General features: G+C 48.3%; 1 protein-coding gene across 1 annotated transcript; it reads left to right on the top strand.

The window, feature by feature from the left end:
- The first annotated feature begins 324 nt into the window (after positions 1 to 324).
- IGSF1 (immunoglobulin superfamily member 1) lies at positions 325 to 16,730 on the top strand. The gene is made up of 20 exons (XM_027054298.2): positions 325 to 531; positions 2,901 to 3,037; positions 3,187 to 3,213; positions 3,645 to 3,926; positions 4,286 to 4,573; positions 6,490 to 6,774; positions 7,001 to 7,294; positions 7,762 to 8,040; positions 8,368 to 8,494; positions 10,618 to 10,688; positions 10,783 to 10,815; positions 11,202 to 11,492; positions 11,782 to 12,060; positions 12,647 to 12,934; positions 14,044 to 14,331; positions 14,513 to 14,800; positions 14,996 to 15,283; positions 15,396 to 15,674; positions 16,073 to 16,196; positions 16,339 to 16,730. The coding sequence occupies exons 2-20, from the start codon at positions 2,968 to 2,970 to the stop codon at positions 16,472 to 16,474; spliced, it is 4,017 nt and encodes a 1,338-aa protein (XP_026910099.1). The 5' UTR covers positions 325 to 531; positions 2,901 to 2,967; the 3' UTR covers positions 16,475 to 16,730.
- The last annotated feature ends 977 nt before the right edge of the window (positions 16,731 to 17,707 follow it).

Genomic DNA, 17,707 nt, shown 5'->3' with positions numbered 1-17,707 from the left:
CAGGGCCCCGAGGCGCACAGTAAGCATTTAAACCGTGGTGGCGACGTGCATGCATAAGTGGGGCATTAAATGGGCAGAGGAAGATCCGAGATCCCTTTAAAGGCATTGGGGAGCTGGAGAGGAGAGATCTACAGCTTTGGCAGTCCTGAGAGCTGGCCCTCTCCCCTCCAGAATACCGTGACCCAATGAAACTCAGAGCGGCAGGAGAGGGGGCAGGGGCCTGAATTTGGCTCGGGCAACCTCTGCAGCGAGTCTGGAGAGAGGCGGAGAGCTGGAAGGGGCGGAGAAATCCCGGCCATCAGAGGACTGCAGGTATCAGGCAGAGTTGGTGTAGGTGGGCACCCAGAGCCAGGCTGAAGGAGGGGAGGACGTTGGAGCAGCCCCGCCGGCGAGCAGGCGGGGGAAGAGAGGGAGGCGGGGCTCGGAGCCCGAGGGGCTGTCCTTAAACAGCTCCTCTCATGCCGGGCAGTTTGCTGCATCTGGAGGAGCTCACTGGAGAATCTCCAACATCGGAGCGGGGCTTCAACTACCGTAAGTACCTGCAAATGAGCGCATAGCCCAGTGGCTGAAGATTAAATACTGGCCATCAGATCCTAAACAAAAGCCCCCGAAATAGTCTCCCTGCTGTAACTAATTGCCGCAAATCAAACTGCTCCCCAGTCTCTACCCGCTACCCGCTTCATCCCTCCCTTTCTCCGTCCCTCCACGGATCCCAGCCTTGCCTCCCTGAGAATCTCTGGGCACTGTAAATATCTTCCCTTTTCCTTCTCAGTCTTCCCTCCAAACCCTTAGCGAAGCATGTACCCGGCACCCCGCCGAGCCCAACCCCTTTGATTCCTGGAGCCCTCAAAGATATGCAGGGGGCGAGCCATTAGACATTTCGGGTATGTCACCCTCAAAAGCACTGCGGCGCTGCCTAAGGGTGGGGAAAGTGCTTGGGGTGGAATAGAAGGAGAGGGTAAAAGGGCTAGTCCTTGGAAGTTGGGGGTGGGGGTGGGGGTGTGAAAGCCCCCAAATGGGCGTGGCCAATTAACCTAAAGCTGGCAGCTGTTTCCCAAATTCCCTGGGCACAAGAGTCCTCATTTGGGCTGGATCCTTAGTGATTGGGGAGGGGTCAGCCATGCTGAGAAGTCCAGGTTCCTTCATCTTGCTCAAGTCCCCAGGAGGCAAAACCCTGCTTTAGGGGGTCTAAGTGGCCACTGTGGAATCTCAGATGGCATTTCTGGGCAGAATCCCAGGTTGAACCTTTCCCTTGGCAGTAGAACCTGGCTTCCCCAATAAATCTTGGCCCAGAGCCCTGGGGGAACAAAGCAACAGGGTGGCACTCAAGCCTGGGCCTGGGCCTGGCCCTGAGAAGAGCAGGGAAAAGGGGCTCTAGGAACTGAGATGGGATGAGCATCATTAGGGTGCCACACGAGGTTAATACCCCCTTGGGGAAGAAGAAAAATAGCTACCTTTTAATGAAATGTTTACTGTGTGCCTTGTACATATATTATCTCTGATCCAACACAACAAAAATGCTAGGTAGGTGTTTCTCCCCAACTTCACAGATAAAAGAAAAGAAAAAAGTCCCAAGAGGGTAATTTGAGCATCCTTCTTCAATGTAAAGTGAAAAAGGCGAAAGGAAACTGTCTCCTTGGATCTCTGACTTTCCACCTGTTTCCTACAGCCCAGATGTTTGAAAATGAATCTTCTTGTTTTCCTGCTCCTCCAATCTGCCCGGTGTTAGCCCTGGAGCAGATTAGAGGCTTCATTACTAGGATCTGTTGGGGTGAAGCAAAAGCACCCCTTTTCTGTTCTGGGAACTGCCTTTACCTCGCTGTACTGAGCTAGGATTACAAGACCAGTGCTCTAACCCCTGAGCTATGGAGCCTGAGCTAGGATTAAACAGCCAGTGCCTCAGAGTCTGAATAGAGAGAGTTGGTGGAGGAGAGTTAGCTTGAGTTTGTGTGTGGTGGGGATACACCTTCCCTTGGCAAATGGATACTTTGGGTGTGGTGGGGGAGAAGAGGCAAGAAAGTATAAAGGGTCTATCTTGTGCACATGTGGTCAGTAGTGGGGTTTTTGGAAAATGAAAAGGCCTCGCTGAATTTAAATATTTTTACCATATTCTCTGAAATTCAAACAATTCTCTATATCCTTAGGAGCAATGAACAAAATTGCTTATAAATTATGGGCAGCCAATACATCATTTACGCCTTATATTAATTAGCTTAAGCACCTTGATTCTCCAACACCTACTTAAGATGGGGAGTTTCAAGCTTTGCGGGGCAAGAGATAAGAATGAGCGTTAATACTGTGTCTGAAGCAATCTACAGAAGGGAGGGCCTGGATGGTGTGAAATGGGAAAGGTGAGTAAATGTAAGAAAGGGGGAATTTAAATACTGGTTTTAGAGTATTGGCATCGGAGCTAAACATGAATTTTGGCCTTAGTATTTAATCTTTTGACTTTGGGCAAATTAAATATATCTTCTCTAAGCTTCAGTTTCCTTGCCAGAAAAATGGAGATGGCAGGAAAGCCTCCTTTCCTAGGTTGTTGGAGAACTCAGACTATCTATCTATCAATCTATCTAATCTAATCTAATCTAATCTAAAAAGATTATTCCCTACCCCTCCCATCTCTATCATCCCATGGGCTCCCTCTGGGCTGGATTAACTTGCCCTCTGGGCCTCTGAGATTCCAGGGATGTACAGACATTTCAACCCATCTGACATCTTAGATGCCAGCAAAGACCTTGGGTGGGAAGAGAAGGGGGTGGGGCAAAGGAGCAGGTGACCTTGTAGTACCTTTCATGCCTCTGAAGGAGTGGAAGGTAGGGCTGTCAAGTGCAGTTTAGTGATTCAAACTCAACTTTGAGGGGCAGGACAAGTCCTCTGAGTAAAAATACTTCTGCTTTTAGATCTCACCACCTGCTGAGGGGCAGAACCGTGCCAGACTTGAAGTGCACATTGAGCACAAGAGGCCCCATGACCCTGGACCGGCCAGGGCAGCGACCCACCATGTTGCGGACATTTACTGTCTTGCTCTTTTGCATTCGTGAGTACAAGGAAGGGGTGAGGGGCAAGTAATCCTGTCACAGGTACCCCTATGAGTGGACACCTTGGGGAGGGAGGAGAGACTTTTGGGGAATGAGAGTTGGTGGGGTCAGTGTGTGGGCCCTCCTTTACCATTCTCTCTCTTTTCAGGGCTGAGTCTGGGTATGACATCGAAAGGTAAGTGAGTCCTGCCACCTCAGGTGGCACCACCTCAGGAACCTGCCACTTCCTGGAGGTTCCGAGACATCAGCTGCCTCCATGGCCCCTGGACATAACTGCCTTGAGACCACAAAGATAATTCCCAGATTGAGCTGGTTGGGAATCAGAGCCCCTCACTTCGTGACTTGGTTTCCCACAGAATAATAAAAAGCTTTACCTCAGATGGAAAGGAAGCCAGACTTGTGCTGTGTTCCCCAACTCACTTGAATCCCTTGAACAAATATCCTGGGGTCCCTATCCCATATCCCACAGGAGCAGACACTCTTGTCCCCAAGGGAAGACAAAAAAAGGAATCGGGGTCACAGCTGATTTTAAGGGACATTGTGGGGCATGCTGTGGGAGGGAGAGTGTTGGACCACTCACATCTTTGTGATCTTTGGAAATGACAGTGATGCAGTCACAACCAGAGCTGTGGATAGAGACCAACTACCCTCAGGCCCCTTGGGAGAACATAACACTTTGGTGCAAAAGCCCCTCTCGGATTTCAAGCAAGTTCCTGCTGCTGAAGGATAAGACACAGATGACCTGGATCCGCCCTTCCTCCAAGACCTTCCAAGTTTCATTCCCTTTAGGTGCCCTTACTAAGTACAATGCAGGTCTTTACAGGTGCTGCTACTGGAAGGAGACAGGCTGGTCAGAACCCAGTAAAGTTTTAGAGTTGGAGGCACCAGGTAAGAAGACAGTGACAGATAGTCAAGAATAAACTCCAGCTCCTGGAATTCAAACTTGCCTTCGCAGAGCATGATTTGTTTAATTAATTCATTTGTTTACCTCAAATGCATGAATGCATACACGCAGGCATTCCACAGTAAGTGCCCACTCTTTATAGGTAATGCAGAATGAGGTTGCAGTCTCTGGAACATTTCTAGAGAGCAAGCTCTCAACATAGGGGAGACCCTAGATGGGAGAGGGAAGGGTGGCAAATAAGGATGGTAAAGGGAAGTCTTCTTTAAGTAGCACTCTCCTCTGCTGCTCACTGAGCAGCACTATCCTTGCTCTACCTGAATTCTAGTTCATTCTCTCCTTCTAGGTCAGCTGCCCAAGCCCATCTTCTGGATCCAGGCTGAGACCTCCCCTCTTCCTGGATGTAATGTTAACATACTCTGCCATGGCTGGCTGCAGGATTTGGTATTCATGCTGTTCAAGGAGGGATATGCAGAGCCCGTGGATTACCAAATCCCAACTGGGACAGTGGCCATATTCTCCATTGCCAACATGACACCTGAGAGCGAAGGGGTTTACATCTGCCGCACTCATATCCAGATGCTCCCCACTCTGTGGTCAGAGCCCAGCAACCCCCTGAAGCTGATTGTGGCAGGTGGGTGCAGCTATGGCTGCTGGGGTCTGATGATTGTTGTCCCAGGGATCATGGCTGGATGAACCAGGCTTTCTGAATTTACATTTCTTAGCCAGGTCCTAGGCCCTGCAAGGCCTCTGAGCTACAGTCATGTGACATTTTACTGAGATGCAAATTAGAATCCCACATTCTACAAGGCAGGTGTGTGGGAGCCAATCACTTTGCTAGCGAGTGAGCCCAACCAAGTGTGCGGCAGCTTCAACTCATCACAGCTTTGTTGTTCTCTATTTATTGAACATGATGCATTCATTCATTCATTTGACTAATATTTATTGAGCACTTAATATGTGCCAGGCACTGCCACTGCAGTCTTATAAGCTGGTTTTTAAATTTTAAATGCATTTTTGTTGTATTTGTGATTATTATTTTTAAGTGTGGAAAACAGAATGGATTGTGCAAGTGCTGGTGATAAAAATAAACAAAAATGGTAAAAGGTGATAGTTCGTACTTTAGAAATGGCTTCATAAATGACTTTAGTCCTATATATGTAAATCTGATAAGACAGTCAACCTCTAAACACAGAAGTCTCCCGAAAATGTTCAAATGCCAGACGCACACCCAAGCCCCAATTTGCCCACCCCATGGCCTAGATGCTTTCAGACAGAATTGGCCACATTTGCATCAGTTATTCCATCAATCCCCATCAATAGGCTTGGGGAAAGCCGTGGCGCAACAGAAGGTACCCCGGACTTAGAAGCAGTAATCTTGGTTTCTAGTTCAACCTCTGACACCGCCTCCCTGTGTGATCTTGAGCAAGTCACTTCACCTCTCTGTGCTTCGGTTTCCCCCACTCTAAAATGATATGACGGTATCTATACAACCTACTGTATGATGCCCCTCTGTGCCTCGGTTTCCTGATTTGCAAAATTGGTATAAGAATAATGCCTACCTCACAGGGTTGTTGTGAGGATGTGCCTAAATATAATATATGTACAGTGCCTGGCATATAAGTTCTCAATAAATGGTAGATGTTAATTTCATTAGTATAGCTTCTTATTGAGGATCAAATAACAAAGACTGTCTGTTTGAACTGTGTGTATGGATGTTTGTTGCACGAATGTCCTTCCAGAGTAGATTCCACTAACATACACTTTGGCAGTTACCTACTCACTGGTATCCCTCACTAGGCCATCAACTCTTTGCTGACAGGGACTGTGTCTACTTGTAAAGCCTTATACCTACATGATGCCTGAATGCTACATCCTAAATGCTCAATGAGCACATGACAGAGCTGATCTTTCTAATAATGGATGGGTGGGTCTACCTGGGATGGCAGTGGGTAAGAAGGAATGGTATGGGAGTAAGGCCCGCCCCTTATTTTGTAGTATCATTCCCTTAGGGGAACAGTACATGGAAAAGAGGGTGTGGCCCCATTAACAGATTTCTTTGGGTTGAAGACTTATTGGCCAATCCCTCCTTATTGGTTTCTTCCTATCTTGTGCTGGAAGTAGGGTCTTATTGGGCTTAATGTGTTCGAAAGCCATTTTTATTCCTGCAGTAGTATTCATGCTCTACAAAGATAGCATCAAAAGTACACTTTAAGAAGTTTGGTTTCTTGGGTGGTTGGAAGAAGTACATTTGGCGTTCCAGGAACCTAAAGATACAGGCAATTACAGATGTAGCTATTCCACGGAGACACAGCCCTATACATAGTTAGAGCTCGGTGGATCTGATTAAGTCTGGTGAGCGGGGAGGTGCCTAAGTGGACATGCCCTTGATTATCTCCTAGAAGAGGCTGAGATTCAAGGAAGGGAGAGAGAGTAGAGGCTAAACTTCAGCTACCACTCCCTGTCTTTAGAAAAAACTAGGAAAATAAAACTAGAAGATAATAGGGAAGATTCAACCTATTGCTAATTCAGGGTCTCTCCCCTTTCTAGGACTCTATCCCAAACCAACTCTGACAGCATATCCTGGGCCCATTATGGCACCTGGAGAAAGCCTGAGCCTCAGGTGTCAGGGGCCAATCTATGGAATGACATTTGCCCTAATAAGGCTTGAAGACTTGGAGAAATCCTTTTACCGCAAGAGGCCAATAAAAAATGAGGCATATTTCTTCTTTCGGGCTTTGAAAATCCATGATGCTGGACATTACCTCTGTTTTTACTATGATGGGTCACACAGGGGTTCACTCCTTAGTGATATCCTGAAAATCTGGGTAACCGGTAAGAGAGGGGAATGCCATTCATCTATGCTAGGGGCTAAGGATATACAACTCCCTCTGGGCCTCCTGGAGAACCTGGTCATGCAGCCAGGGCTAACAGTGGGGAAGAGAGCAGAATTTGTACAACTGGGCTTAGGATTTGCCAAGGGTGGACTGGAGGAAGATAACCCTTAGTGGTGGGAAGCGAGGCAGACTACTAGCCCTTTCTATTTTGGGTCTTGTCCTAGACACTTTCCCCAAGACCTGGCTACTTGCTCAGCCCACTCCTGTGGTCCAAATGGGTCAGAACGTGAGCCTGTGGTGTCGAGGGCCAGTGGATGGAGTGGGGCTTGCACTCTATAAGAAAGGAGAAGACAAACCACTTCAGCTCTTGGATACTGCCAGCACTGATGACGATGAGTCATTCTTCCTCAACAATGTGACCTACAGTGATGCTGGCGTCTATAGCTGCCTCTATCTCCTCTCCTGGAAGACCTCCATCAGGATGACATCACACAACACCATGGAGCTCGTGGTTGTAGGCAAGTGCTAACAAATGTGTGTTTTTATCACCATTATTGTATTCTAAGAAGGAGCTAGCAGCCCTATACCCTCTTGGATTTATGAGCCAAGGAAAAATACACTAGGAAGGTGGTGTGGAATTTTCTCCAAAAACTTTAGGTATTTTCTCTCCCAGGATTGCTACCCAAGTCCTACCTCTCAGCATGGCCTAAGCCCCATTGTGTCCCCTGGAAAAGTTATTTTCCTTCTGGCCAGGGGAAACTCACAGGTGTCAGGTCTTCCTGAGAGAAGGTAGAAACCCAAGAGTCTTTAGAGCACTGAGGAGTGGGCCAAAAGGTTCTAATGCACAGTCAAAGTTTGAGACCTCTGATCTAGTGGAAGTGGAAAAGCAGAAAAGATCAAATAGGAAGCTGGGAAACATTTGTTGGGGGAGGGGGTATTGAGTTCAAGGTCACTTATCTTAACTCTGGTTTCTGGATTGGTGCAGATAAGCCCCCCAAACCCTCCCTGTCAGCTTGGCCCAGCACTGTGTTCAAGCTAGGAAAGGCAATTACCCTTCAGTGCCGAGTACCTCATCCAGTACTCGAATTTTCTCTGGAATGGGAGGAAAGAGCAACATTCCAAAAATTCTCGGTGGATGGAGACTTCATCATCAGTAATGCTGAAGGGAAAGGCACAGGGACCTACAGTTGTAGTTATCGCATAGAGGCACACCCCAACATCTGGTCACATCGCAGTGAGCCCCTGAGGCTGATGGGGCCAGCAGGTGAGAGGACAGCTCTTCATGTGTATGCCCCTCCATGGCTTTGGTCATGATAGCCCTGGGATCCCAGAGCAGTGCTCAGAAAGCTATGGAAAGGGGAGTCAGGGGCTTATAAGTTAAGGTCCTTGTGTTTGTGCACTCCTCCCCTGGGGTGGCCTCATAATCATTCAAAGGCAGTGAGCAGGATACTTTCAAAGCTCCCATTCTTTATGAAAAAGAAGGCCACTTCTATTCACCTTCACCGTCAGAAACCAGCCCCTGCCACCCCTCCCCTGAATGTTTTCGCCTCCCCCTTTCTCTATCAAGGCCCCTTCTTCTGGTCTTCTCTAGCCACAGGCTTTCTCACCTGGAATTACGTTCTGAATGAAGCTATCAGGCTGTCCCTATTCATGCAGCTTGTTGCCTTGCTGTTGGTAGTGCTGTGGATAAGGTGGAAGTGTCGGAGACTCAGAATCAGGTAACTGTCTTGTCCCAGCCTCCTGTTCTTCAATGTAGCTCAGTCCAGGCTCCCCAGAGACTCAGACACAGGGCATGCTCTATTTGATACAAGTCACAGGGTCACACCCTTTGTATGCCCCACCTTCTGCGTGTCAAAGACAAGACTTTCTCATCCCAGCTGTTTCTCTTTCACCTTGCAGAGAGGTCAGCACCCAAGCCAGAGGGTGGAGAAACATATACTTCTCCGAGATGAGAAGTAATCAGAACCTCATCCATTGATTTCCCCCTCAACAGGAGAGTACCCAAATCTCAGCCCCTCAGAGATGATTCATGTCTTCCACATTAACTTAGTCTGAACTTCTTCTCTTGTAAGAAGCCAAGCTGTCCTGTGTCTCCAGGTGTTACCCAACTCCCATCCCAACTTTGCATCATTACTCCTAGCTTTCAAGGGCGAGAGAGCCTTGTGGTCCATCCTAGTTGCCCTAGAAACCAGTATTTCCACTGCTCTGGCCTCCAACCATCTGTGCAGGGCATCCTGAGAGTATAATCTTAACCTAGATGGGCATCTGATGAGGCAGTGGATTGGGCCTGGGCATCAAACTGCTTCCTCTGAAACAAACAGGTTGTCCTGCCATTTCCTATGATCTTTTGGAGTCCTCTGGGCCATCCCCCTCTCTCTCTGATCCCCATGGCCTGTGCTTAAGCTATTCTGCTTAAAAACAAGGAGACAGGGGCGCCTGGGTGGCTCAGTCGGTTAAGCGGCCGACTTCGGCTCAGGTCATGATCTCCCGGTCCGTGAGTTCGAGCCCCGCGTCGGGCTCTGTGCGGGCTCTGTGCTGACAGCTCAGAGCCTCGAGCCTGTTTCGGATTCTGTGTCTCCCTCCCTCTGACCCTCCCCCGCTCATGCTCTGTCTCTCTCTGTCTCAAAAATGAATAATAAACTTTAAAAAAAATTTTAAAAAAAGATGGAATTTGTTAAAAACAAGGAGACAAATGACAGCTCCCAGCTTCGTGGGGGCTTCAGCCCCTGAATGCCTTATCTAGCCCCCCCCCAACCTCCTAGTTCCTGGCTGTAGCCCCCTCACCATTATCACAGGCCTTTGTGTATTCAATACACAAAGGCTGATGACTATGATTTGTGTCTGTGTTTTCCACTAGGATCTGAAGGACAGAGTGCTTGGGTAATTAGAAGGGAGCCCCCTAAATCTTCTGCAAAAACCACCACCCTTTGAGTTTTCAAAAGGTCTCAGTGGGGGTCCAGTCTTAGTTGTCCTTAGAATCTATCCTGAGTCTTGCATCTGGGGGTAACCTCAAAGCCAGGAGTTAGAAAAAATGTGACTTCAAGTGCCCTACTTCAACTCAGGACCACCGCATCAAAGAATGGGTTCAGAAACAGATTTGAGAAAAAGCAGCTTGAAAAGCATGTTTTCGTGATCAGGAAGTGGGGGCGGTCAGTGTTTTCTAAGTACAAATTGCCAAGTGGATTTTGGCTTAATATCATCTAATTCTACAGGACCCATAACCCAAAGCTGCTGCACATTGCTAGTCATAATCTGGGTGGGGGTAGAGAGATCCCACTCTCTGACAAGCTTAGCTCAGCACTGACAATCTTCTGGTAATTCACCACGGCTGCCTAGGCAACCCTTCCATAACAAAGGCAGGTGAGGCAGGTCGGTCTGAGGACCAATACTGCCATAATAAAAACTGCTTCCAAACTTAAACTTGATGACTGAGAAACACCCAAGATTTTTCCCTCCACCCTCACACCCACCACCCAGAGCTGCTGATCACTCTGAGCTCCAGGGGTTCTGAGGGCTGGGGTTACAAAAGCATTTTCACATCTGACAACTCAGTTCCAGCAACAGCCTAATCAGGGGCCAAGGGGAGCTGACACCTGATACAGGCTGGGGAGGGGGGAGGGGGCGGGGGGCACGTGGGTCATGAAAGACCAAGAGGTTTGTAGGTGGTGAGGTCCTCAAAAAGAAAAGTCATCGATGTCAGGAAAGATTATATCCCATTATCCTGCCCAAATCTAATCCCTATTGGGTGGTGAGAAAGCCAATGACATAAATTGCCGCCCCCTTCTCTCCGCCCTCCCCCTAACCCCAGCAGTTCCTCTCGTCTCTTTTCTGGTCTCACTAGAGAAGCCTGGTTGCTGGGGACTGCTCAAGGGGTCACCATGCTCTTCATAGTCATTGTCCTCTTCTGCTGTGGTGAGTACAAGGGGGTGGGGAAGGGGCCTGGGCAGAAGGCCGGGGGAATCCCGTGCGGGAGGGGGCAGAGCCTTGGCAGCAATTTCTTTTGCAGGACTGTGCAATGGGGTATTGACAGAAGAGACTGGTGAGTTTTTCCTGCTCCAGACTGGGACATTCCTTCCTGGAGATCCGAAATAACTACAGAGTGTCAGTGTCAGTGGCCAGGGAGTGACTGGTTGGGAGGGAAAGACAGCCAGGAAGGGGCACTTGCTAAAGCTGCTGGCAAAATTCGGCCTCCAACTCTGCTTTTCTGCCTGCAAAATGCCCCCCTCCCAAGCTTCTGCGCTTTTCTGAGGCTCAGCTGAGACATAAGCTTCCTCTTTCCCCTAGCACCTGCAGAAGGAAGGAAAGAATTTGGGTTTGGGTTGAAAGGGGAGGTAGGCAATGTGATCTGGGTAGGGGGTTCAAGGGCAAAGAAGGGGGGAGGGGAGGGAGGAGGGAAGATGGCTTCATTAACTCTGCTGTTTCTAGAAATAATCATGCCAACCCCTAAGCCTGAGCTGTGGGCAGAGACCAACTTCCCTCTTGCCCCGTGGAAGAACTTAACCCTCTGGTGCAGAAGCCCTTCTGGCTCAACTAAGGAGTTTGTGTTGCTGAAGGATGGGACTGGGTGGATTGCAACTCGCCCGGCCTCAGAGCAGGTCCGGGCTGCCTTCCCCCTTGGCGCCCTGACCCAGAGCCACACCGGGAGTTACCATTGCCATTCGTGGGAGGAGATGGCTGTGTCAGAGCCCAGTGAGGCTCTGGAGCTGGTGGGCACAGGTAAGAAAAGGCAGAGGCTCCTCCCAGGGTGATCCTCAGTGCCCTGAGACTCCAACACTGTTCCTGAGGGTGGGGGAATAATGCACACTGACCTGGAGCCCAAGGGGCTTGTGCTGCAAGTAGGAGAGGACGGGCCCTGAAATGGGGGAGGGGATTGGGAACAGACTTATAGGAAGAGTCAAAGGCCAGTGCGGGATGGATTTCTTTTTTGCTGACAAAGTGACTCCAAGTGTCCCATCTGTCCACCTCCAAACTTTGGCCTCCTTTTCCACCCCATTTTGTTTCTCAGACATGCTCCCCAAACCTGTCATTTCTGCTTCCCCCCCAATCCGGGGCCAGAAACTGCAAATCCGGTGCAAAGGATGGCTGGCAGGCATGGAGTTTGTTCTGTACAAGGAGGGAGTGCAGGAACCTGTCCAGCAACTTGGTGCGGTTGGGAGAGAAGCCTTCTTTACAATCCAAAGAATGGAGGCTAAAGACCAAGGCAATTATAGCTGCCGTACTCACACTGAAAAGCGCCCCTTCAAGTGGTCTGAGCCCAGTGAGCCCCTGGAGCTTGTCATAAAAGGTAGAGCTGAAAAGGGTGTGTGAGAGAGGAGTGGGGGGAGGCAAAGCTCTGGGTCAGACACTCCTCTCCCCACAGAAACTTTGCTGCTGGTCCTAGGAGCCTGTGTCCAATCTTAGAGCCAGGCAGGCGTGGCGCTGGGAGTGCTGGGGCCTCTGGCTGCGCGATATTAATAGCCATAATCGTTATTAATAGCTGGGGTTTGTGGAGGGTGATTTAAGTTTTCTAATTATTTTCAGATCAATTATCTTATTTAGATATAGAGCAAATATTCAAGGGAGGTGGAACAGGTACCATTCACCCTTCTTGCCCAAATGGGCAAACTGAGCCTCAGGGGACCAGCAGAGCTCTAGTGAAAGTTCACTCTTTTAGCTATCTATCCGAGGAGGTGAGGGGTGGGGGTCAGGAGTCCCCTGTGAGAAGTCCGTCTGCAAAGTGGACTTGCTTTGATTTTTAAATGCACCTACTGGTGAATGAAGTGCTATAGAAAACAAAGCAGCTTCCAGAAATCAATGTTTGCTATATTAGCTATCTTTCTTTTTGGTTTCTTAATTTGGTTTTGTGTTGTGTTTTGTCTTTTGCCTTCTAGAAATGTACCCCAAGCCCTTCTTCAAGACATGGGCCAGCCCTGTGGTCACTCCTGGTGCCCGAGTGACTTTCAACTGCTCTACTCCCCACCAGCACATGAGCTTTATTCTTTACAAAGATGGAAATGAAATAGCATCCAGTGACAGGTCTTGGGCAAGTCCAGGGGCCAGTGCAGCTCACTTTCTGATCATTTCAGTGGGCGCTGGTGATGGAGGGAATTACAGCTGCCGCTATTATGACTTTGCTATCTGGTCTGAGCCCAGCGACCCTGTGGAGCTCGTGGTGACAGGTCAGGAGGGGGGGCATGCAGATGGAGACAGTATTGACCCTGGGACAGTGGGTGGAAGGGCTGTCAGCAGGAGAGGAAAAGCGCTCTTTCTTAAAGTCACCAAGATGAAGCATGCGACTCTTGATCTTAGGGTCATGAGTTCAAGCCCCACATTGGGCGTGGAGCCTATTCAAGTACATAAATAAATAAAATAAAAGTCACCAAGAATGTGCTTAGGAAAGTGCCTGGCACATGGTAAGCAGTCCATGGAAGGCAGCTGACTATATTATTATTGATACAGAGAGAAGAGTCAAAGGAGAGGGGAGAAGGGAGAGGCAAGTAATTCACTTCTAGGGAAAGAAGGAAGGCAGTTGCAGGTGTCCAATCCCCAAGGCCAAGCTCATGTTGCTTTATTTCTGAAATCTTTTTGTGGCTTGGCCTAGAGCTTTAGGCTCAATGTTCACTTTTTCTTTAGATGGTCTGTCAGAGATTGGTGGGCTGGATGGCCCTCAGAGAAAAGGAAAAGACCTTGAAATGACAGCTGCATATTATGCAGCCATTACAAATGATAGTTTTCAAAGGCTGATTAACGTCATAGGATACTGTTTACTATATAAAGTTAAGTGAAAAATGTTAACGTACACAACTGTGCATACAGTAGGATCCCAATATGCAAATCGTTACAGCTACAATGATATGGGTACACATAGGAAAAAATGAAAACGAAATACAGAGAAATGTATAAAGAATGGTTATATTTGAGTGGTAGAATTGTATTTCCTTAGGTTTTCTCTGTATCTTCTTTTTTGTTAAATTTATTTATTTTGAGAGAGAGTGCATGCACATGAGCAGGGTAGGGGCAGAGAGAGAGGGAGAGAGAGAATCCCAAACAGGCTCCTCATGGTCAGCACAGAGCCCAATGTGGGAGTCAAACCCATGAACTGTGAGATCATGACCTGAGCTGAAATCAAGAGTCAATCGCTTAATGGACTAAGCCACCCAGGCGCCCATTCAGTATTTTCTAATTTGCTACGATGAACACATACTGTTTCTTACAATAACACTAGAAAAGCAATTTCCAGAATGTGGGGGGATAGGCTTCTCTCATGTTGTGGTCTCTTGAATTTCAGAATACTACCCGCAACCCACTCTCCTGGCGCAGCCAGGTCCTGTGGTGCTTCCTGGAAAGAATGTGACCCTGCGCTGCCAAGGGGCTTTCCCAGGCATGAGGTTTGCCCTCTTGCAGGAAGGAAACCAGGTTCCCTTACAGTTCCAGAGCACCTCAGGGAACTCAGCTGACTTCCTCCTCCATACCGTTGGAGCAGAGGACTCTGGGAACTACAGTTGTGTCTACTACGAGACAACCATGTCAAATAGGGGATCGCATCTCAGCAAGCCCATTATGATCTGGGTGACTGGTAAGAACAGACAAGATAGGAGACTGGGACAGAGACAACTGGAGTAGGGATTAGGGATGGTAGAAGGCTAGGCCAGACCCTAGAGGGGAACCATTGCAACCAGAAGGAGAAAGGTAAAGGGTAAATGCAGCTAGTGATAAGTTTCCATACTCACTACTTTCCATCTTCCATCTCTTCCTAGACACGTTTCCCAAGCCATGGTTGTTTGCTGAGCCCAGTTCTGTGGTTCCTGTGGGGAAGAATGTTACTCTCTGGTGTCAGGGGCCAGTCCATGGAGTAGGGTACATTCTGCACAAAGAAAGAGAAGCCACTTCAGTGCAGCTCTGGGGATCTACCAGTAATGACGGGGCATTCCCCATCACCAATATATCTGGTGCTAGCATAGGGCGTTACAGCTGCTGCTACCACCCTGACTGGACCAGCCCTATCAAGATACAGCCTAGCAACACTCTGGAACTCATAGTCACAGGTAAGGGGAAGGTGCTCTGGAATGGGCATGGGAGCATAGAGAGGAGAGAATGGACCACAAGACACTTCATGGAAATAGTTTTTGAAGAGCTCAAGGAGAGGCAAGCAATAGTCTTCCCTCTTTATTGAACAGACTCCAAGGGTGGCACACTGGAAAGTGGCTTCCTCTCTCTGACCAGTAGTTAATTTTTTCTAGGTTTGCTCCCCAAACCCAGCCTCTTAGCCCAGCCAGGTCTCATTGTAGCCCCTGGAGAAAATATGACTTTTCAATGCCAAGGGGAACTTCCAGACTCAACATTTGTCCTGCTGAAGGAGGGCACTCAAGAGCCTTTGGAGCAACAGAAGCCAAGGGGGTACAGGGCTGACTTCTGGATGCCAGCGGTGAGAGGTGAAGATTCTGGGATCTATAGCTGTGTTTATTATTTGGATTCTGCTCCCTTTGCGGCTTCCAATCACAGTGACTTCCTGGAGATCTGGGTGACTGGTAAGGTCTTAGAGACCTCAGTAATAGTCTAGATTTTATAGTCTAAAGTAGTTAGCCCTAAGCAGGTTCAGAGTCACTTCTAATACTGGTTGGTTGTCCTGTTTGGTTGCAGATAAGCCCCCTAAGCCCTCGCTGTCAGCCTGGCCCAGCACTATGTTCAAGCTAGGGAAGGACATCACCCTTCAGTGCCGAGGACCCCTGCCAGGTGTTGAATTTGTCCTGGAGCATGATGGAGAAGAGGCTCCTCAGCAGTTCTCAGAGGATGGGGACTTCGTCATCAACAATGTAGAAGGAAAAGGCATTGGCAACTATAGCTGCAGCTACCGCCTCCAGGCCTATCCTGATATCTGGTCGGAGCCAAGTGATGCCCTGGAGCTGGTGGGGGCAGCAGGTGAGAGGATAATCCCTCCATCATCTTAGCATGACCCACCTGGGATCCTAGAGACACCAATGGAGACCTGATGGAGACCACCCAAATGTGGAGGTGGGAGGGTTTGGAGTCTGAGACCTCAAGTGTGGCCATCTTTCTCCCAGGGATGGTAGGGAGGTGGGACTTCATATTCACTCACAGATAGTGAGCAGGATACTTTCAAGGCATCTTCTACCCCCCAAAAGGAGAGCTGCTTCTGCCTCAGCATAAGCACTGACTCTGACCAACCCCTTCACATTCTCAACACGCGGCTTCCAAGTGAATCCTGGAGGAGGCCAGATGACTGGGCAAAAAGAGGTCAGGAGAACAGACATGTGATAACCTCCATGACTTTGGTTTCTGTTCTTTTATCATCACAGGGCCTGCTGCTCAGGAGTGCACTGTGGGGAACATTGTCCGGAGTAGTCTGATTGTGGTGGTAGTTGTAGCCTTGGGGGTGGTGCTAGCCATAGAGTGGAAGAAGTGGCCTCGACTCCGAACCAGGTAAATGCCTCATGTCAACCTCCTTCTATAAACCCAGGGCTGCTGGAGAAATGCTCCTTGAATATCTAAGCCCCATAACACAACCTGTTTTCAGGTTAACAGTTTTGGGTCCTCCCTTAGTCATGTCTTTTTCTCTACACAGGGACTCAGAGACAGATGGAAGAGACCAGACCATAGCCCTTGAAGAGTGTAACCAAGAGGGAGAACCAGGCGCCAACACCAGCTCTCCCTCATCAGTCTCTCAGGAAACCTCAGTGGAACTGCCAGTCCCAATATAATAATCTTCTCATTTACAAGAGCTTTCTTCTCCTCTCTTTTATCCTCAGAGACCTGCAGATTCAACTGATTATACTAGGAGTCAACCCCATCTACTGTTCTTGGCCACTAATCACCTGAGCTGGGTCAAGGGGATTCTGGGAGTTGAGAGCTCTTACAGGGTGAGATGTTTCCTGAAGAGAGATTCCCTACCCCTGTAACTCCTCACTGTACTGATTTACTGGTGCATGAAATTCTATTAAAAACATATCTTCTGAATAAATAGAGTATTCACTATTTAACTGAAAAAACTATGGCAGTGGTTTTTCCATGGATCGGTTGTCTACTTACGGCATAGAAATGGTGTATTGGAACTGACCTCCATGGAAGAGTAAGAGAGCATGGGGCTGCTAGCACAAAAGGAGCTTAAGGATGGGGTGGGGAAGGAGGGAAGGCTCCAAAAGAATACTTCCCAATTTGGTTTGAGACATTGTCACTGAGTAGAATGTCCTTTTGTCTTTCCATCTCATTATTGGATGGATGAATGGATGAATGGCGATGTTCCTTCCAAGTTCAGCGCAAGGAGGGCAAACATTGAAAGTATATCCTTTTTACCCTGTTACTTGTAGGTCCATAGTATGCCTGCCTTCAAACATCAGAATTAGCCCTCTGCAGAACTTTGAAATTGACAAAGTTGCTTTGTGGCCCTTACCTAACAATCATGGAGTGTACATTAATTCACTCAAGTCTAAATGATTGATAAAAGCTGAATAGTTTGATGATCCCTAAAGAGAGCTTTGTTTTCCCAAAGAAATCGGTATCTGGTGTTGGGATCTCAGAGAGTGAGTAAGCAGATGCGGTGGTTGATTTGAAGAAGGGAGCCTCCCAGTGTCTCCTCCCAGGACTCCAAGTGGCTGCTGGCTTGCATTTTGAGCCCTTGATGTTCCTCCCTGGATCAGCATGACATTTGCTCCATGGGTGGGAATTCAGTACACATTAGGGGGATTGGAATGGGGAAGGGGGCTTACCCAGTTCCTTGAACCTGTTCAAGACCTCAGAAGAATTGTCCTACAGGTCCTAGAGGAGGTCATGATTCCTTTAAACCTGACTGTACAGTTCCTTACCTCCCAACACTGTTTAATTCTAAGCCAACACTGTTCAGCAGAATGATACACAAAGGTGCTATACATGGTGAGTTATTTATCCCAGGTTACAATAAAATTTAGAAAGCAACTCCTATATTCTTACATTAGGGA

This window comes from Acinonyx jubatus, chromosome X (assembly GCF_027475565.1).
Source record: "Acinonyx jubatus isolate Ajub_Pintada_27869175 chromosome X, VMU_Ajub_asm_v1.0, whole genome shotgun sequence".
NCBI lineage: Eukaryota > Metazoa > Chordata > Mammalia > Carnivora > Felidae > Acinonyx > Acinonyx jubatus.
Note: the sequence above shows the minus strand (reverse complement) of the source record. Positions and strands in the feature narration are given on the sequence as shown.